The 22,685-nt window shown below is 42.6% G+C and overlaps 1 protein-coding gene across 1 annotated transcript in view; it reads left to right on the forward strand.

Annotated features, from left to right (window-relative positions):
• PTPRD (protein tyrosine phosphatase receptor type D) overlaps window positions 1–22,685 on the forward strand; it is a 359,458-nt gene that overhangs the window by 297,870 nt on the left and 38,903 nt on the right. The window contains exons 28-30 of the mRNA XM_088472635.1: window positions 3,347–3,522; window positions 18,446–18,565; window positions 20,718–20,872. Coding sequence (XP_088328761.1) covers window positions 3,347–3,522; window positions 18,446–18,565; window positions 20,718–20,872 — 451 coding nt within the window. The remainder of the gene's footprint in view (window positions 1–3,346; window positions 3,523–18,445; window positions 18,566–20,717; window positions 20,873–22,685) is intronic.

The following is a 22,685-nucleotide window of genomic DNA, read 5'->3' on the forward strand; positions in this document are numbered from 1 at the left end:
TTCTAAAAACCCGCACTTTAGTAAATATACCCCTAGGTATTGTAAGAAAAAAATATTATGGGTAAGTGGCAAATGACTCAAAAAGTGACCGACAAGGGGACAAATTAAATATGAGATTGAGTTGAATAAAATGTAGACTTGTGTTTTGTAGTTCTTTTATGTTTGACTGGATTTCTATTTAGTGGTTCTATTAATAATGGTACACCTATTAGTGGGAGGGTCACTAGTCTGCTAAAAGGTGAATTTTTAGCTCCTGGCAATCTGAAGCTCATGTAACAAGATGCTCCAGAACACTGCAGGCAGAGGATTCAAAAGAATAATTACATTGATAAACTGCACTGCTTGCTGGCACCCTCCAGCAACCAAAACATTCAATCCCATTACTTCTGAAATTCAATACATTTACTGTATTGCCAGTAAAGTGCCTTACTATGCCAGGAATATTTTCACAAATAATCAGCATGAGAGTAACTGTTCTTTAAAGCTACATAGTTTCTTTAATGTTCTATTGATTAAAGGATAAGTGTGTTGTTTACATGTACAATAACTCACAGGGTGATTTTTATTACAAACCAATTATACATTATATATAGAAAAAAAAATCATTAACCTGCTATTGATTAGATAACATGCAAACAACAAAATCAAACGTAAGGTTTATTTTGTGAACAAGCAGCTCTTGAGTGTAAAAATCACATGCCAATCAATGTTTTTTTCAATTTATAATCACTCTAAAAACATTAGAACTGCAATAACTATAAATGAGGAGAGTACAAGGGCAGCTTTATAATTTACCCCATGTTTACCATATGTGTAGCACGCTCACTGTTCTGTGGTATTGTTATTGTTATTAACAATATATAGTGTGTCGTCATTGGCATAACTTCACATTAGTTTGTTATAAGGTAGTCACGTGACAGGTGAAAACATGCACATTTACAACCAAGCACCAACATGTTCACTTGTAAGCCAAAGGTATAGGGGAGCTGGTGCAGTGCACCAAGGCATGCCAACACGGAGGGGCCAACTGTGGTGGCTGCGGCCCATGACTAAGATGTAGGTCCAGCTACAGGAGAGGAGGGGGGCCCCTCTCCACCCATTCCCTCCTCTCTGAGTCTCGCCTCCTCACCCCTTTTCTCATCTCACCTCCACTGAGTTTCTGAGTACGGCTGTTGTCAGGGGATTTGACGTTATGATCTGCTGACTGTCCCCATTGCGAATAACCAGAGGAGAGGTGCCACACTGATTTCTGCCCTGGCCAGTCCTGAGCCTGGCACAGCTAAGCCAGCTGTTGTAGCGTAGCATTTACCATGTCTGCCCTGCACTCCTCCCTGTATCTGTATGCATTATACAGCTGCAGCAGCATAAAAAGTAAGTGAGTTTAAGTTTTAAACTAAAAAGATACTTATCAGTCTGTTGTCAGACATCTTGAATTGATGTTGTTGTGATTTTTGTGAAATGATGTGACTGTGGACAGTGTGGACTGGAGGAAGTGTGCATGCATGCTGCATGTAGTAGTTTCTGTGGGGGACACAGTGGTGATGAATGAATGCCACACGCATGTGGGCAGCGTCCATTTAGTGCCGGGAGAGACTGGGTTGCCGGTGGGTTGGGCTCACCCCCAGTGTGACGAGAAATGGGGACGTGACACATGGTCATGCCCCCAAAATGTCATAATACAGGGGGGCATGGCCAAGCAATCACGAGCTATGCCCACTTTAGTAGCGGCATATGAGAATGTTGGGAGATACACTATATGTAGTGTGTGCGGGCAGCGGAAGCATGGTTATGGGCAGTGTAGTGTAGTGTGTGCAGGGAGTGGGTACAAGGTTAGTAGTAGCTGTCCTGTGCCCGGTCCATTGAAGCTGTCTGTGATGCTGGAGAAGAGACGGAGGAGGAAGACAGTGCTGCAGAAGGTGAGTAATTAAGGTATAATTAAGCAAATGAAAATAGTTGGAAACTTGTAATGCTTAATTAGTCATTAGAGAAGGGGGTTGTCCAAAGGGGTCCAGGGCATGTGACAACAATTTTTCCTTAAATGGATTATAGGAAAATTGAACATGTCCTGGAGGTGCTAAAAAAAAACTTGAGCACTCAAAAAAACATCAAACTTCCCTACCCTCCTTCCCCTTCTTGCCTTCTGTCCTTCCCTTCCCCCACTCCCATTTAAATTTGTTGGAAAAAAACTTTTCAATAACAAGTTGCTATGTAAAAACCAATTGATTGCAAAAATCTCACACCTGGGGGAAAAGCCCTGCAGGTGTGAGTTTTTAAGGAAACTCGCACCTAATTGAATATGCCCTATTGCACCTGGGCCCAACACTCTCACGTTATGCCACTGCACACACAACATATATGGTAAGAAAAATTGTTGCCACTGGGCATGTGCATACCCTCCATTTTGTCCCTGATACTGCATGGTGCGGCTGTAGCCCTAGTAAAATCATATTATATACTTTCGATATTGGGGTTGGGTATGGGATCCTAGTGGTCATGATGCCAGCGGTCAGAATACTGACAGTGGCATCTCGTCAGTCAGAATACCCAAAGGTAAGTACTCCTACACTAACCCCTAACCCACCTTTCCTGCAGCCTAACCCTTACCCTCCCTGCAGCCTCACCCTAACCCTCCCTCCCTGCAGCCTAATCCTTCCCTCCCATAGCCTAATCCTCCCCTCCCGCAGCCTAACTTTAATCCTTCCCCTAACCCTGAAACTTACCCGCCGAGATTGCAGGTGCCAGTATGCTGGTGCCGGCATTTTCATCCCTGATCGCCAGCCATTCTGTGTGCCAGGATCCCAACTTCATCCCTGATATTGTGGTTATGATTTGAGCTGCTGGCCGGTTTGGGTTTCTGGGCAACTGGAAACCCCCCTTCATTTGCCTATGCAATGCTTGTTTATACCTTAGTTTCAGAATATATTTACCCTCTGTAACTACATGTTCTGCACAGACAGTTTGGCATTGGCTTATTTTATCTGCAAGTAATTCACACTAAAGGTTAAGAACCGTTGCTTGTCTCCTTCCTTTATATATAAGTACAACAATGAGATTGTTTATAAGCCTGAGAGTTTGTATATATTAAACCTAATGGCCAGTACGTTATTTTTGTCCAAATGATTAACTTTCTGATTTTAACCCAAATAAACGTATTGCCAATATTTAGTCTGTGTATATAATGTTATTAAAAAAGTATTTTAGGATTTGGAAGTGACCTTCCTTTAATAGTTATTTGAAAACAATATGAAACTATCACATACAGAAAACAAAACTTTACTAACATTTGTATCACAGAGAAGTCTGATGGATCATTACAACTAATCCCACATTCAATAACTTTTTACAGGCATACCAGGAAGTGACTACATCAATTCCAATTACATTGATGGTTACAGAAAACAAAATGCCTATATAGCAACACAAGGGCCTCTTCCAGAAACCTTTGGAGATTTCTGGAGAATGATGTGGGAGCAGCGCAGTGCCACAGTTGTAATGATGACAAAGCTGGAAGAGAGGTCAAGGGTAAGTACAGTATATATAACTCTCATCTATATGCAAAGTCCAAATTATTGAGAAAAAAATATATTTCTGTATTATAAAAATCCAATCTGCCAATCAATCCAAGGTGTATCCACTCACCAGTGTGTGTTATGTTACTTGTTTTTTCCCTTTTTTCTTTTTATTGGTGTGTGCTAATTTAAGCTGTTGTTGCCTTATTTCTCTTTATTTTAATCATGTCTCTATATTGGAAATCATCATTCAGATAGTTTAAGAATAATTTGTGTTTTATTATATACTGTATGTATGGACGGGATTATACACAAATAAAGGGCCTGATTCAGGTTGGTTCGCAAGACTATGTTCGCATGCACCCTGCCTGCTCGCTGCGAAAATATGCTAATGAATGCAATTGCATGGCATCGGTACCATCGAATAACATCGGAACCATCCGCACAGTTGTGTTTGACCTGACCCTACCGCAGAAACTGCTAAACTTCCTGTCGCCATCTAGACTTCTGCCAGCATATGCTATAACAGGGGCTGAATTATGCACGCCCCTGTAACGGCGTTTAAACGCCCAGGCACGCCTGCGTTTCTCTGATCACCCCCTGTCATCACCCCCAAAGGTCACTCCCTGCTAATCACTGTGTGAACACTATGCGTCTTATACGCATGCGCAGAATGCAAACATCGGCTGGCTGCGTGCGAACGCAGCCTTGCGAACCAACCTGAATCAGGCCCATGGCAGCACACGGTTGACTTTAAATCTTATTTCAACATGGCCATTTGGGTGTGGGCATTTTGCTGCTTAAGTGGTTTGGGTTCTTTATTCCCAGCCTCCGAAGGCCAGATCAGCCACATAGTGACACATTGGAGCTCATTCAGAGCCGCTCGCTAGATGCAATCGCTCGGCGCCAGCGTATGCAAATTCGGCTAAGTGACGGCATGGCAGGCGCTTGCTCGGAAAGGCTTAAGCACGCCCACTTTGTCTTGGCGAGCGATCACTTTGTGTCTATAGACGCCCATTAGCGTATGTAGACATGCCCACTAACGCACGTCATCTCCAGGAAGTGTATTGAAACATTGATACATCGAGAACCATCGGAAGGGATTGCAGCGCTTGTGGTTGCCTTACCCCACTGCTAGCACTGCGAGAACTTCTGTGTACAAAACAAGCAGGTGACGTGTACTATGACGCTGGCTGTTAATCATGCATGCCTCTGAAACGACGTTGAAACACTCAGGCACGCCTACGTTCGCTCCTCCACTAGCCTGTTATTAGTGTCCTGCCCCTGTTACCACCCACAAACGGCCTCTCCAGGCACTGAGCTGTCTTTGCTGGGCGAGCGAGCGGATTGCGATCGCGCCGAGTAGAAAGCGCACATGCAGAACAAAGCGTGCGCATGCGCGGTCGCTTACCATTCGGACGCGTAAGAGCGAGCGGCCGTTTGCGAATGGGTCTGAATGAGCTCCATTGCTTGGTGGCAATATTTGCAGGTTACTAAGGGAGATATATATTGCACAAATGTTGGCACATATGCTATATAATGGGATTACTGTCCCTATTTTCCCTCCATTCCTGTACTGCTGAGGACATGAGGAAATTATGTGGCAGTAGAAACAGTTTGATCTATTCAGAAGGCGTACATTACTTATCAGTGTTTTGGAAAGGCTTAGCAGCAGTGGAGGGTACACTGCCAGCATTTAAATTAATGAATGTGACAGTCTAATTAGTCAGATAAGAGTCTCTTGTGCGGTATCCAGTCTACTTGTCAACATTCAGAAGGTCAACAGTCAGAATGTCAAAACCATAAAGTGAGCTAGGGTTAGGTTTAGGGTTAAGCTAAAACCTATGTGGCTGGTCTGGCCCTCAGAGGCTGTGAATAAAGAACACAAGCCACTAATAAGAATTAGATTTAGGGCTAGGGTTAGGCTAAAATAACAAAAAGAAGGCATGTTGACATTTTGGTGTTGACATGTTAAATGTCAACATTCTGAACATGTCGTCATTTAGAACATGTCGATCTTAATACATGTCTACATATTGATTGTCGCCTAATGACCATTTGAACATTCTGACTGTCCACATTCAAAACCTGTCGACATTCTGGTGTCGACCTTCTAATGTCGGCAAGTTATACCACAACCCTTTGGGCATATTGGATAAATAATAATGGGATAGACGTCATTTTTTAGATTACAGTGTTGCAAACCCAGTGGATTGTAAACACCCATCCCACACTATGCCAGTGTCTATTCAAGTTTCACTCTCTTAGTACTGGTAGTTCTCAATATGGCTATGGGCAGCACCATACCTTCTTCAAGGAGACCCAAAGGTGGCCTATTAGGGCAAATATCAATCTCCCCTTTGCAGTTAGTACACAGATGGAGTTATAGATGGTTTTTGTGTCCTTCTTCATGAACCTTTGTCGAAGCACAACACTATGGGTGCTTGGTATCTATGTGGCACGAGAGAGCTACTATCCTTACTCTAAACTAAGATTATTATGACTTAGTCATAACTAATCATTAATGGGTGAAACCAGTACAAATAAACAATTTTATGATTTCTGTAACTGGAAGTTGAGTTACTCATTGAAGTAAGTTTGTCAACTTTTGGGCTTAGATAATATTTTTACTTTTTTTTTTCTCTATTCCGTATTTTAATAGTTGAAGAGGCACATTGCAGGAAACATGGTGATTGTAAAGGGAAAATACTTAGGGGCAACACATTCTGAGAGATGTGTGCTCGCGATGCGCAGCTGCGCACATCACTCGTTAGACCAACATGCGCCCCTCTTTGGGTACAAGGCAAAAATATGTAATCACGCTGGTCTCGAGTTGCCGGCAAAATGGTGAGAATGCCGGTAACTCATAACTATTGCTCCAGTTGGAATTGCCCCCTTAGATTCTGTAAATATCTGTTATAGTGTCACAAGCTTGTAGCAAAAGTATTATTTCCAATAAAAAAATTCTTTATGCTATTATAATTTGTTGTTTATTGTTTTTTTTTCATGGACAAAAGAAAATATAACTAAAGAGTGCATTAATCTCATCACACATTAATCAAAGTGTAAGACAGCCCTGTAAGCTTCATTCCATTACAAGGTCACTTTGCACGTGAGAGACTGTCTCATTACTCTGATTAGTGAGTGTGTAACATTTCCTTTTGTCTTCATCCGTGGTTTAGTTTATGCACTCATCTCATTCATTTCTACATTAATGATGCCCATAATTTCAGTTTTAAAATGTTGAGTTGATGATGTTCAGATCTATTCATCCTGCCAGGTATTTGATGTCCTTATTTCCCTAGCATTAACTCATCCTTGTCTGACAGTCATAGATATATATGTAATCTGCAAATCTGGGAGAGCAGCGTTCCCTTGTGCAGTGCCTGTATGTATTAGAATGTAGCAGGTGACAGTTTATTACCCCGCTTCTTCCCAATCATAGGGTTGTGTTGTATGCTGTGATTCTGCATCCAGTAGAGTTGATAACAAGCCTCTGAATTATATAAAGCCCATGTTGGCGCTCTTTCCCTAACCAGGCTTCACTGTGCATCTTCAGGGCCAGAACAACAGGCCCCGCTTTGCTCTTGTGAGTGTGTGGGCCTTAGAAGAGTGAAAAAGCATCACTGCCCCTCCCTTCACAATTTGCTATGGGTCATGGCAATGCCATGTTCCACCCCTACATGCAGCTTTTTACCCTCCATGGAAAAATACCAAAATGTTGATGTGACAAGCTGTCAGTGTTAAAGTGGGAGAGTTATATGTATTTGCAGTAGGGATGTGCGCCGACCCCCGTGTTTTGGTTTTGGATCTGTATCTCCTTCATATTTAAGATCTGGATTTGGTTTTGACAAAACCGCCCTTGCGTGTTTTGGTTTTGGTTTTGGATCTGTATTTTTTTTTCAGAAATTGATAAAAACTGCTAAAATCACATAATTTGGGCTTTTATTTGTTCCTACAGTATTATTAACCTCAATAGCATTAATTTCCACTCGTTTCCTGTAAATTTTGACCACCTCACACAATATTGTTCACCAACATACAGTAGGCCACACCAACTCACAAATACGTTCAATAGAAAATAATACACACAGAAATTACTAAAAAATTGTACGTGGATTATCCTTGCTCCAAACAATTAGTCATAGTTAACAAGCAGCAAATAAAAAAACCCTAAACCATGTATAAATAGCAACAGCAGCCATGAATGCTCCCTACACAAGTGCACATGCCCCCAGCACATGTCTTATCTCAGTGGCGGATGACTGGCCCATGTAAAGCCCCGATCAATCAGCTTTTTTGTTGAGCAGTTCCCCAAAATCTCCCCAACCATTAAAAACAGTGCTCCATACAGTGCAGGTCGGATACAGTGCAGGGTACAGTGCGGGTCGGATACAGTACAGGTCAGATACAGTGTGGGTCGGATACAGTGCAGGGTACAGTGTGGGTCGGATACAGTGCAGAGTACACTGCGGGTCGGATACAGTGCAGAGTACAGTGCAGGTCAGATACAGTGCGGGTCGGATACAGTGCAGGGTACAGTGCGGGTAGGGTACAGTGCAGGGTACAGTGCGGGTCAGATACAGTGTATGTCAGATACAGTGCAGGGTACAGTGCAGGTCGGATACAGTGCAGGGTACAGCGGGTCGGATACAGTGTATGTCAGATACAGTGTGGGTCGGATACAGTGCAGGTCAGATACAGTGTATGTCAGATACAGTGTGGGTCGGATACAGTGCGGGACACAGTGTGAATTGGATACAGTGCAGGTCAGATACAGAGTGGGATACAGTGCGGGTCTGATATAGTGCGAAATACAGTGCGGGTTGGATACAATGCAGGGCGGATACAGTGTGTTATACAGTGTGGGTTAAATACATGGCAGGTTGGATACAGTGTAGGGTACAGTGTGAGTCGGTTACACTGCGGGTCGGATACAGTGCAGTTTATAGTGCAGGTTGGATACAGTGCGTGTTGAATACAGTGCGGGTCGGATACAGTGTGTGATACATAGTGGGTTGGATGCAGTGCAGGTCAGATATAGGGCCTTATTCAATTAGAAGCGAAAAGTTCATTGCCAGATTTTTTGCCGTCATCACTGGTTTTGGGTGCAAAAAAGTATCGCACTCGTCCCCGCTTATCCCTGTATTATATTCCAAATCAGCGAAAACGGGACCCGGCGAAACTGAAATCGGCAAAAAGTTGTGTCAGTTTTGGGGAAATCAGCCTGACACCCCCTAAAATATGCACTGACATGGGGGATCACTATGGGTACACCCGAATAGCCCTGCTAAAGGTATTTTTTTTTTTTTTAAATGGTCTCATTTAGCGTCTGTCAACAAGTGGTGAAGAATAGCATTTTATAACTTTTGGGGGGAAAAATAAGTATTCCCATCAAATTTGGGGTACATGAAAATGGGTGCAAGCATATTTTAAAGTTGCCAAAGTCAAGCATTAAAAAGCGCTAAAAACGCACCTTCAGCAAACACATGCAATCCAAAATACACCTCCCCCATACTTGCAGACCCCCCAAAGGCTATTTTTCTAGTTTTTGTTTTTGTACACCCACTTTGATTTCTTTCCCCTATTTTTTCCAAAGTGTTTTTTGGGGGTGTCCTTTGTGGGATTTTTTGCATTTTTTGACGAGGGGGGGTGTCCAAAAGGTGCAGGGTGGTTCCCGCAACATTGCACCCCAAACTCCAATTCTGCACTTTTTTCCGCTGGGTATTCATAGGCAAAACTTTTTCGCCTATTACATTGCATTGCGTTATCGCGCCGGCGAAAAGACTCTACAATTGAATACAGGGATAAGTTGAAACCGGCGAAAATGACGTCATCTGTGAAAAAGTATCGCCGAAATGGACTTTTCGCTTCTAATTGAATACGGCCCAAAGTGTTGGATACATTGTGGGTTGGATACAGTGTGAGTCGGGTACAGTGTGGGATACAGTGCGGGTCTGATATAGTGTGGGATACAGCATAAGTTGAACACAGTGCAGGGTACAGTGTGAGTTGATTACAGTGCAGGTCGGATACAGTGCAGGTCGGATACAGTGTGGGTTGAATACAGTGCTGGTCGGATACAGTGTGTCATACAGTGTGGGTTAGATACACTAATAGTGCACTTACTGTGACGGCAGTGCGGGATGCTGGTGGTGTCCTCAATGCGAGAGTGCCAGTGGTATCCTCAGTGCGGGGGTGCCGGTGGTGTTGGCAGAGTGGGGGTGCTGGCAGTGTTTTCAGTGCAGGATTCCAGCTGTGTCAGCAGAGCGGGGGTGTCAGAGGTGTCCTCAGTGCAGGGCATGTCGGCAGTGCGAGCATGCCCTCGGTGTGGGAGTGCTGGCAGTGTCGGCAGTGTGGGGTTGCTGACTGTGTCCTCAGTATGTGGGGCAGCAGTGCATGGGACCTGGCAGTGTCGACAGAGCGGGGTGTGCCAGTGGTGTCCTCAGTGTGGGCATCCTGGCAGTGTCGGCAGTGCATGGGTGCCAGTGGTGTCGACAGCGGGGGTGTTGACAGAAGGGAGGTGCCGCCAGTGGGGGTGCCAGTAGCGAAGGTTGCCAGCGGTGTCGGCAGTGGGGGGTGCCGGCGGTGTCAGGAAAGGGGGATGGGTGGCATCTTCATTCCTTCCTGTGCCAATTGAATTCAATGGGCTTAACGCTGATTGGCTGAGAGCCGTGACAGACTGCTCTCTCAGCCAATAAGCGTTAAGCCTATTGAATTTAATGGGACTTTCTGAAATGGCCGCTTGTAGAAAAGCCTCGAGATCCGACAGCGGGATCGCGAGGTTTTGCCTCGATTGGGGATCCGGGGCAGGCAGGGAGATCGGAGCTGTATCTTGGATCCCCCCGGATCCCCGTAATTCGGGTGGGTCCAGTTCCCGGAGAACCGGACCCGCTCATCTCTAATTTGCAGTCCCCACCTGGCAGACTGTGAAGTTTTAAAACACACATGAGCTTATCTGTGAACATTCCAGCTACTTTTCTTTTCTTCAGATAATGTTGTGTGATACAAATACTGATTTTAATGCCATATTTTGTTTTACAAAAAAATCTTTTGGAACATGTGCTCTTTTGGGAAGATAGTTTCAACAATATTGCCACATCATTTTTTTTCATTCAAAGCAGCTATAACCTTTCTTTCATTTACACTAATTTTTCCCTGTAATGAAAATGTCAATTTGTATTCGCCACCTTTCTTCTAAAACATTCACGTTTTTTTTGTGTAAGACGAAAACTTGTTCCTGTAGAGTGCAGTTCACTTTATGAATGGAACCGTTTTCTTCAAATCAAAGCTTTTACAACTCTAAGTAAATCACCTAGGTAACCAAAGATTTGTATGATGTGAATGTTAATCATTTCTATGGTAACAGATACATTAAATTGGAACTTTCATTTGAATTTACAATTATACAGCTTGTTGTCGTTGGAATAAACGTAAATAGGTGAGAGATTACATTTTTTTAGAAACATCTGTAACTTTTGTTTAAACCAAATTATTCTATGACTATATTGGAATGCTGTTTTAAAAATGAGTCCAATGTTTCTAGTCATTTAGAGTAATTATGTTGACATTGATCTCTGTTAATTACTGTTCTATTTTCTCTGCATGCAGTAGGTCACTGGTACATATTGTGAATAGCTGGGTTACACCTAATTGGTTATAAATGATGTATCAACATTTGTTTCAGTTATTTCTCAGCTAGTACTGTAGTTTGTTCCATTGCTATAACGACTGTAACCTCTAAGGTAAGCAGTCTCAAAACACTAGTATTAAAATAAAAATAAATAATCTATGCTATCATTTATTTCATTAGCTTAATTTTTGAACTCTTTCATATACAGATTCATTGATTTTAGAGGCCATATTGGTCAAAACTCTTATTTATATTGATATTAATGTTATAGAGAATGAGTTTATGTATACTATATAGCATACATGCCTACCCTCCCAGTTTTTGCGGACGGCTCTCGATTTTTCGGGTAACTTCCTGCATCCCCGGAAGGGTAGGCACTTTTCCCGCATTCTGCCCACTTCCTAGTGAAGTGGGCAGAATGGGGAGAATTTCCACGGTGATCGCAGGTCCCTGTGTAGGGGGCGGGGCTTAATGACACAATTCTCAGTGAATTGCGTCATTTAACCCCGCCCCCTATTTAAATTTAAGCCAATTGCGGCACTTTGCCGCGAAGGGGCCGGGGCTTAATGACGCGAACCGTCAGGCCCCGCCCCCATCACAGCCCACCTGCTTCTCCTACCAAGGCTGCTCCCGGGGAGGAGAAGCCAAAGGTAGGCAACTATGCTATATAGTATAACATACATTGACATACCTCCCAACTGTGCCAAGTTGAGCGGTATGAGCTTTTTCCATGTATATATGAGATACCAGGAATCAGGAGTCAGTGGTATGCCTTTTGCTTCTTCCAAGTGCTCTTTGTTTTGGTAAAGCAGAAATTATTTGGAGCAATTACGTTGACATTGATCTCTCTATTCTTGCAGTTACGTAAATTCTATTTAAACACACAAAAACAACATGTGTAAAAATAGTCTTGATTTCACATTAAGGACCATAGGGCCTGATCCTAAAGTGGTTGTTGGAAGGACATATTATGATGTTTTCACTGTTCCCAAAAGTACACATAGGGGAGCCACACCAACTGTCACCCCAACTGCTGCCAAACATCACTGGCAGTTGACATGGCTCCCCTATTTGAATATTGGACTGCACTGCAGCCCCACCTGTGGAGCCGCCAATAGCTGTATGATCATGACCTGGCTTATTAGGCAGACAGCACTGCAAAGGGGTAAAATATGTTTTCACGGATTCCTCAATAGTTCTTAGCGAGAGTGGAATGTGTTACTGTAGAGGTGAGCGAGGGGAATGTGTTACAACAGTGGTGAGAAAGGGGAATGTGTTACTATAGAGGGGAGGGAAGGGAATGTGTTACTACATAGGTCAATAGAGGTAAGGGAGAGCGAGAGAGGGGAATATGCTACTACGAAGGTGAGGGAGGGTAATGTGTTACTACAGAGGTGAGTGAGGGTAATGTGTTACTACAGGGGTGAGTGAGGGTAATGTGTTACTACAGGGGTGAGGAAGGGATTGTGTTTCTACACAGGTGAGGGAGGGGAATGTTGAATGTATTACAAATGGGCGAGGGAGGGAAATGTCTTACTACAGAGGTGGGGGAGTGTAATGTGTTAATACACAGGTGCGAGGGGATAATGCCTTACTCAGGGCCGGTGCAAGGTTCCCTGGCACCGTAGGCAAAATATCAGCTGACTGCCCGCCCCACTCCGATCCAGTCGCAGCCAGTGTGCAGCCACATATGCACACACACAACCACATATATGCATACAGCTACATATGCGCAAAGCCGCATATTCGCTCACACCCGATTGTTCCAAACACTGAAATATAAGAAACTTATTTGCTGTTACTACCTCACGTTATGCCTGAGCCGAGTGTGTGCTCTCCTGTGCTGCTGTACTACCACAGCCTGCATTTTGACTGTCTACATCTCGGCACTCTCCTCCATCAGTCTCCTCTTCCAGTCTCACTACTAGTTGCTCCCAGAGCTGGATTAAGACTGATCATGGCAAAAGCCTTTGGTGTGCACATGAAAAGGGGGCATGGCCACACATCACACCCCTATTTTATGTCACACTGGAGGAGTGGAAATCGCTTCCCCAGCCTCGAAGACCTCCCTACCTTCCCCCCCGGAATGCAGGACAGTCCCGCCAAAATTAGGTTGGTTGAGAGGGTATGCATACATAAATGCTGTAGGGCGGGATTTATCAAGCATGGCCTTTTGTATGTGATACATCCCGACACTTACCGTATGCAGTGGCGTTTATTAACGCCATATGCTTGAAGATTTGCAAATTATTTACACAAAGTACAGAGTCCTATTGCGCATGCGTGGCCAGGGGGCCCTGGGAGAGATCCCATTGGATCCCTTTTGGGAAGTTATGTGAAAAGAAGCCCATAGGTTTCTATAGGCAATGCCATCTATAGAAGGTGTTCCCTATCGGGTACAGGCTCTGGAAAGTTTTGCTTTCCAGGGCTTAATACATACTGTATGAGGAATGTGGGCAAATATCCAAAAACAGCAGTTTTCAGAGTTTTGACTGCATTTTGCCCTTAGTACATCTTGTCCATAGTCACACACATATACACATATTGTCACATACATATACACATACAAGCAGTCACACACATGTACACATACAGTACATACATACTGTCACACACATACACATACGAGCAGTCACACATGTATTCAAATACATAATTACACATATATAGTCACATACATACAATTACATGCATACATACACACTTATTCACACAGTCACTCACTAATACAAACACATACAGTCACACATTAATACACAGTCACACACTTATACACACACATTATCACACACTAATACACACATTCTTATACTCACACAAATAAATACAGTCACACACTTATACAAACACAGTTCAAAAAACATTTCCCTAATATTGGATTTACAGATTCTACTCCAGTGCTCCTTGAATGATATTTTCATCAATGTTCATCTTCTCATATTATTACTGCAGCAATTAAGGACCTCATTCAGAGTCGGTCGAAGCGGCCGCACGGTCGTACGCCACCGATGTTCGCTATACTGCGCATGCGTAAAATTCGCAATGCGCGTGCGCAAACTAGCCGCTACGATCAGAAATTTCTCTCTCCTTGAACACAGCCAGGTCGGTAGTTTGAGTGACAGATGGAGGCGTTTGTGGGTGGTTACAGGGGAAGGTGCTTGAAAACGGGGGAGTGGAGATCCGAACGCAGGCGTGCCTAATTATGCGGACGGCGTTTTGTTGGAGTGCATACGGTTTATGGGAGTGCATAATTAACAAAGTAGCGTCATGGCACATGTGATATGGGAGGTTTTTACACTGACATGATCGTAGAGCTTAAGAGAGGGTATGGTCAACCTTAAGCTCTACGACCAGTTTCGATGGTTGCCGATGGTCTCGATTAATCCTTATATGCCCGGAGATGACGTGCAATGCGTAAGAGAAGGGGGCGTATTTTTTGTCTTCCGACCGCTTCCTCCCCTTGGTCGGCCAACTACCGATGCGAACTTAGGGACGCAACTTGCGAGGGAATCATTTGCATATACGGCCCCTTTTCGCGTACGACCGTGCGGCCGCTTCGACCGACTCTGAATGAGGTCCTAAGTGCCTACAGGGTTTATTTATCTTGCATAATTTTTTAAAGAGAAACTTTTTATGTCACAGACTTTTCGAATGAAATTTATTTGTGAATCCTTTTTTTATTATATATTCATGTCATAATTGTTTATTATTGCTATACATTGTTATATTATTAATAAACTGTATACATTCATTAGCGTTGCACAATTTCTTTTTCTATTATTTATCTGGAGGCTGACTACCTCCCTTTTGCAGCTACTAGGAAAATCACTCATCACAGCGCCCTTTTTCACTATATCTTTGTAGTTTTTTTCTCTGTCTCTCACCTTGCATTAGTACATTATTAGTCTGCACAGTAGCTCCTCCGTCCCCTCCTCACTTCCATGCTGCTTGGGCTCAGTTTGCTGGCCTGGCAGTGACAGCGCAGTTTAGCCCTGCCCCCTCCATCTTCCTTGGCTTCTACAGCTCAAGAAGTGCAGTGACAGTCCTGCTGCCCTGCAACTTATATCAATGGCCAGGCTGGGCGGCCCCCTGAGAGAAGGGCCCGGGTTGTTGTGCCCCCTGTACTCCCCCTTTAAAGGAAGGGGTTGGTTGATTCAACATGCCGGACTCAGGAGCCGGGCAGCAGGATCTGGGCTGAAAGGGCGAGTCTGGACACCATGGTGCTGCACAGGCAGCTGTGTCATACTGGCACACAGTGTGCCCAAAGGAACTTTGCTTGCACGCTGCCTGCACCACGTAAAAGAAGGATATTTTTTGTTTAGGCGGCTCAGTGGCGCCCTCCAGGAGCCGGCGATTTAGGCAGCTGCCTAAAACTGCCTAATGGTGGTGCCAGCCCTGGTCCTACTATAGCAGTGAGGGAGAGCATGCATTACTATAGAGGTGGAGGATTAATGTATTACTGGAATGGGGAGATGCAAATGGAAACCGGGCACATCCGCTAGTATGTGATAAGTGGGTAATTAGGCACATTTGCACCAATATATTCGGCACTTGTGCACTAGACCTCGGCTGTTTGCCTTTTAGAGAGCAGCATACTAATGATTTAGCAGAACTGCACTGTACAGCAAGTTGATATATAGTAACATATTAAAAATACATGGAATGAAGTAATGTAAAATATGGATTGACCCCTATTTGATTAATGCCATATGTTGGAAAAATAGTGAATGGCTATGAACATTTTATTTTACCTTGCTTTATTCACATTAGTTATTAAAAGGCATGTTAATAAATGTTTCAACTATATATCCTTAACATAGAATTGAATCAGTAGCATAACAATGGCCTTCAGTCATCCTTCTCATACGAAATTAAGGCATGTAAAATGTATTTCTACATATTGAATAACTTATTTGGCTTCAAAAGTTATATTGTGGTTAATTGCCTTTGAATTCTCATATATTTTAAATTTTCATTAAAATAAAATTATTTTCTAATTTTATCAACAGTACATTCTGCCAAAAACCCAACATATTCTGTAATATTGGGCACATTAATATTGCAGTAGTCCTGGGAGGTGCTCTCACATTAATATATGGTCATTCTCAAGCATAGATTCTATGGTAATTAAATAAATCAGAAATTGTATTTAAAATCATCTGCATGTGTACTGTGGCTATCAGCATTGTTTAAAGATGTTTTTAATTAACATTTATTGACTTTGTAGAGTTTATTTCAATGCTTTACAGTGGATTTGACGCAATATTTTATGGAATTCTTAGTAGATGAAAAGTTGGGGTTGTATTGCAAATGATCAGTTGTATTTTTGATTTTTGATTCTCTAACCAGTGATTGAATGTCTACAGTATACTTCTGTATGTTTTTGTGCCTGTGAGCAGAAAATGTTATATTTAGATAGAATTCCCTTTTCTCATGGTCATATTTACAGTTTTGAGTGCCGTAGGCATTGTGATATGCCGTACACTAGTAACTATGCACACATTTTCATTCCCTTCCATCCAACAATTGTTTCTCAATTATTTATGCCATAGGAAAAGGGTGCCACATGTAGCAGAACACACAATAGAAGAGAAATAAAAGGAAAAAAGTAAATGCATTTAATATGAAACTATAATTATTGCTACCTGTGGGCCTAATTTTCTTTTGTGGTAAATACAACCCTTAAATCAATTGTAATTCAGCTTAGAATTAATTATATCCTTATATAATTTTAATGACTTTTACAATAATGATGATGATTATTAATATTATTATTATTTTTAATAATAATAACAATAACAAAATATTATTATGGTTGATTTGTAAAGTGATACAGTGCTCTGCATTGCAAGACAGTGGGGAAAGCAAAATATAAATAAAATAGGGACATGATAGGTTTCAAGTGTGTCTGGGCAGAGCCTTCCCCCCTATATTAGATCCCACTTTACCATCTTTCTGGTGATATATTCTAGGGATGGGCATCAAATGGTTGCCGGGCTTCCTATATGAAATTCAGCGATGCAATGGCAACTATCCATCACATTGCATCCATTAGATAATAAACCATTGTGATAGTTATACTTGCAGCCACAAAGGGGGTGGAGCCTCATGGCACCCCCATCCACGTCACTGTGGGGGCGTGCCCAATACTCTCCAAGATGCTGGGCTGCCCCCAGTCTCCCCCAACACTGAGAATAGATGCCATGCGCATGTGCACATAATCTATTCTCCTACTGCTCACCCACTGCTCTGCTAGCCAGCCATCGGATGGGCATCAGAAAGCTGCATCCGATGGCTGGGAACCATTGAATTCCCAGTATTCAATGGAAAAAGTACTTCCATCCAATCTGAAACATTGATGGTTGCTAACCAATTGCCTAATATATTCTGAAAGATGGCGCTTGTGCAAAAGAGCAAAGACTGGCACAGTGTTAGTATTGGGTGGAGACACACCGGTGAACCTTCTTGGGTGTAGGGTGTGCAGTGCAGGGCCCCCATGGGCCCATATACACTACACACTCTGAATTACACTGATTGTGGGATAGCCAGCATATCTACAGAGTTCCACTGGGCATGAATACTGGTCTGATAGTGTGTTAAATCCAGGATCATTGCATGCTTCTCGACTGACAAGCACACCTATACAGCATGGCACAAAATCAATAAAACTGAACCAACCCTGCTACAATCCAACTGTGGAGTAGGGAACTTTTGATTGATGGATGTTTTGTAGTAGTAATACTAGAAACTATGAAATTATAAATAGTTATCTTCTTATTTGGTGGTATAATGCATTTTTTTAGCAGTTTTTAATGACAAGTGTGTCCAACATCCCAGTCCTCAGTTTAGAACCCGACCATTAAGTAGAATATGTACTTGCATAGTATGAACCAGTAACCACAACCCCAAATTATTTTTGTTTTAAAGGACAGTTTATTTTAAATAAAGATGACTAAGCCTAGTGCAAAATGTGAATATGTGATCTTCATCCATGTCCACACATATATACAGCATCCTGTTCTTACCACACCTATTCCAGACTTCACTAACACTCCATTCACTACTGTTCATCTCTACAACCACCCATCTTCAAAATAACACATTACTGAAATACATTGATGTGAGTATGGTCAGCTTACAGGGCCATAAAATGAATACACTGCCTTGAGCGAATTGATGTCTCTTGCCCTTCTTTTGCCACCTACTTGCTAAGGAAACCAGTAAAGTAATTGTGTTCAATAGTAAATATATTACAATTCTATTTGTTTGTGGTGCTAACATTCACCCTGCTCCTTTCTTCTAGATAAAATGTGATCAGTACTGGCCAAGCAGAGGTACAGAGACATATGGCCTGATCCAAGTGACTCTATTGGACACTGTTGAGCTTGCAACCTACTGTGTCAGGACATTTGCTCTTTATAAGGTAAAACTATTTTTTTGTGTCAGCATTATATCAATAGGAATAAAGCATCAGGGGTATTGTACTCTTGCGATGTCATATGCTGCACTCAGGGCCGCAACTAGGGGGGGCTAATGGGGCATATGACCCGGGTTCTAGACTTGAGGGTGCCGGGAGAGGCTGCCGGGAGGCTAGGTTGCTGCTCTTGTGGGTTTGGAGCTGCCTCCCGGCCTTGAGAGGCACACAGGGGGCCTTACTGTGGCATAATGTGTAAAGGAGGCCTTACTCTGGCATAATGTGTAAGGGACCTTACTGTGGCATAATGTAAAAGGGGCCTTTCTGTGGCATAATGCACAAGCCAATCAGTGCTCGCGGACCGGCAGCCAATCAGCAGAGGCTGCCGGTCCGTGAGCTCCAATTGGTTCGCGAGAGGCGACACATTACAATGACGGCAGTAAAGACGGTTCCCCAGCGTGTGGCAGTCCCGTCCTGCGCCACCCCGAGCTCACCCACCGCACGGCCCTGACAGGTAAGAGAAGGGAGATGGGGCCTTACTGTGGCTTAATGTAAAAGAGGCCTTACTGTGGCATAATGTGTAGGAGCCTAACTGTGGCATAATGTAAAGGGGGCCTTACTGTGGCATAATGTAAAAGGGGCCTTACTGTGGCATAATGTATATGGGGCAATACTGTGGCATAATGTATATGGGGCATTACTGTGGCATAAAAGTATATGGGGCATTACTGTGGCAAAATGTATAAGGGGCATTACTGTGGCTTAATGTATATGGGGCATTACTGTGGCATAATATGTTGTAAGGGGCATTACTGTGGCAGAATGTATTGTAAGGGGCATTACTGTGTTGCATAATGTGTTGTAAGGGACATTACTGTGGCATAATGTGTTATAAGGGACAATACTGTGTGGCATAATGTGTTGTAAGGAGCATTACTGTGGCATAATGTGTTATAAGGGGCATTAATGTGTGGCATAATGTGTTATAGGGGGCATTGCTGTGTCACAAAACCACACACTCTTTTCGTTCTTTATGTTGTATTTTTTTTGGGGGGGCGCCAAATTATGACCTTGCCCTGGGTGACAAAAATCCTAGTTTCGGCCCTGCTGCACTGTACAAGCCAAGATGGCAGTGTACGTGAGGCACACAACATCACTCTGATGGGTGGACCTGGTGGTACCATCGCACATACTTCTGTGCAGTTCCTTGTCTGGCTCAAATATAAGAGGAATGAAAACTCCAAATATTTAAATGATCTAGGACATTGGGGCACACCTGAAGTCATTTCCTTCTGTGGAAACCAATAGCTCAGTGGCTAATTGTTAAGGCATTAAATAGAAATGTATTTCCGTTATGTCGATTCACTGGTGTGCAACCTGCTCATCATTATTGCCATATGTACTGGCCGCAAATGATATCAAACATATTGTAAGGTTCAGCAGTTCAATTATTCTACTTCTGAGCAGTGTACTCTGGTGTATCTGGCCACATGTCATAACACTGATGTATGTGTACATTTCATCCAGTCACTGAGCCTTCCAATTTGTTTCCCATTTCTTCCTGTGATATCTCAAAGCTGTAGGTTTTAGCTTATGTAATTTCCTTTGGCTACCAGACACTCATTATTAAATAAGTAGAATAACAAAACAGCTGACTTCCTATAACGTAATATGATATTGGCACCAACTTAATCTCAGGTTGAGAAAAATGTGCTATTACCATGAGAAAAGTAGTAAAAATAATTACATTATATTTAGTTTGATACCTTCCTGTAAATACTAATGTATGAAATAATGTTCCATTTTCAATAATTGCTTCTCAAAAGCCTATAATTATAGAAACTATGGGACTGTTGCTTAGTAACAGACAAGTAATCCATAAGAATACCAGTCTGTCTAAAACCCATTTTACAGAGCAAAATGCAATTTGTTTCAACATGTCATAAAATTTTCAAAAATAAATGCTAATATTATTTAAATTATAAAAGAAATGATACCCCAACAAGACACCTGGCAAGTGTAATTGTTCCAAATGGCTGCAGCACTTTGTCTGTAACAATAGCATGTCATACTTTCTGTCATTACTTTAACAAACACTGCCCATTTCTTTGATATGCTTTTGGGAAACTATTGTTGTAAAGCTAAATTCTCTGCTTGACAGAACGGATCAAGTGAAAAGCGAGAAGTCAGACAGTTCCAGTTTACAGCGTGGCCAGATCATGGTGTCCCAGAACACCCAACACCTTTTCTAGCATTCTTGAGAAGAGTGAAAACATGTAACCCTCCAGATGCAGGGCCGATGGTCGTACATTGCAGGTACTGTATATTGCACCTGAAATTGTCACTACATGTAGATATAGTATTTACAAAAGTCGACTTGCAAGCAGGCTTCATTATATTTTTAGAAATAGTGTTAGAAATGTTGTGTTAAATTGCATCTCTAGAACAGGCACTACAAGCAGGGGTGTATCTATATTGGGTGCAGGGTGTGCGGGGCCCATAACACACACCCTGCACACATATAGTCTTATACTTACATGTCCGTAGTCTCTAGAGTGCAGCGCCAGGCCAGCGCTGCAGAGCAGCAAAAATCACTGGGAAAATGGTGGTGGCCATTTTCCCGGTGACTCGCGCATGCGCAGTTGATTCTGGCACTAAGAATCTACTGCATGGATCTACTGCACGGCAGCACCACCAGAGAGAGGAGGGGGCAACCCTCTGAGGGCCTGATTCAGACCCACTCGCGAGCGCTGAGCGCTCACACGCGGGTCGATGGTGCCCTAGTGCGCATGCGCATGACGGAGGGAGCTCTGTCGTGCGCATGTGTGAGACCCGCATAGTGACGGTGAAGTCGTCACTATGGGTCTCGCACCACAGCGATGTTTGTCATTTTTTTCAGTTCTAAATGTTGTTGGTTAAGATCTTTCAGTTCAAAACCGACAGCATGTAGAAGCTAAGGCACAAAAACAAATCCATCCAAAAGAAGCATTGCACTGATCACTATGATCTGTGCAGGCTTCTTGACTATCAAAAGTAAACAAAGGGATAAAAAAAAAAATAAGTGGGATCCCCGCCTAAGTTCATAATCAGACCTATCAGCCTGGGCTTGTACATGAAAATCGGAAGAAGAACCGGCATGATGTTCCCCCTATTTTCCTATAACCAGCACCAGGCTGTACCAGCTGGGTGGGCTTACACTATAGCAGGGAGACGCACAACGATGGGTCTCCCTGCCATAATGCAAAATTAGCCCCAAACTGGTCATTCCAGAGCAGGAAATGCTCCCTGCTATAGTTTAAGTGCCCCCGGCTGGTTCAGCCTGATGCTGGATATAGGAAAATAGGGGGGACCCAACAACAATTTTTCCCTATATTTTCCTGTACCAAACCAGGCTGAAAGTTCCAGAGCTGGTTATGAATTAAGGGCAGACCGCACGCAGTTTTTTTTTTTTTTATGTAACTGTTTCTTTACTTGTAAAAATTGTTTACTTGTAAAACTAAGAAGCCTGCACAGATCATAGTGATCTGTGCAGTGCTTTTCCCAAACTTGCCTGTCACAATTAGGTCTATAATCTAGGCATGTTTTTTGGTCAGTTTTCGGACATGTTACAAACCGACCATTAGTAAATCTGGGTGCTTCGATAGTCGTCTATACAAAAGTATTGATTGTGCGAACACCTTCACTTTTTTACAATCCTATCAGGTTTGACTTTAGAATATTTGTAGTTTTGGTCGGTTTGCAATTTTTACAAAACCGACAGTTAGTAAATATACCCCTCAGAGCTTTAATGCAGGATTCACTCTTAAAACCACACATATCATGTTCTGTATATAAAGTAAATTGTATTATTTTTTTTATTCATCTCTGCAATAAAGTCAGGTTTTAGATACAGCCTTTAGCATATGGGAATTTTGTGCTGTTGTATTTTGTGGACAGTTCTTGTCGAAAGAATATCACCACAGTTTAGTTACAGTCAATTTTCTTCCAACATCTGTTTTCACTTTTATTGTATTATTTTATCAGATATACACTAAGCTATTTCATCTACATGAATTCATGTAATGAGTTATTTTATTTGTGGGCACACACTGCATCAGCAAGTCTTTGTTTACTTGTATGTGTTTGAATA

Source organism: Taudactylus pleione, unplaced genomic scaffold, assembly GCF_031769625.1.
Source record: "Taudactylus pleione unplaced genomic scaffold, aTauple2 ptg000127l, whole genome shotgun sequence".
NCBI lineage: Eukaryota > Metazoa > Chordata > Amphibia > Anura > Myobatrachidae > Taudactylus > Taudactylus pleione.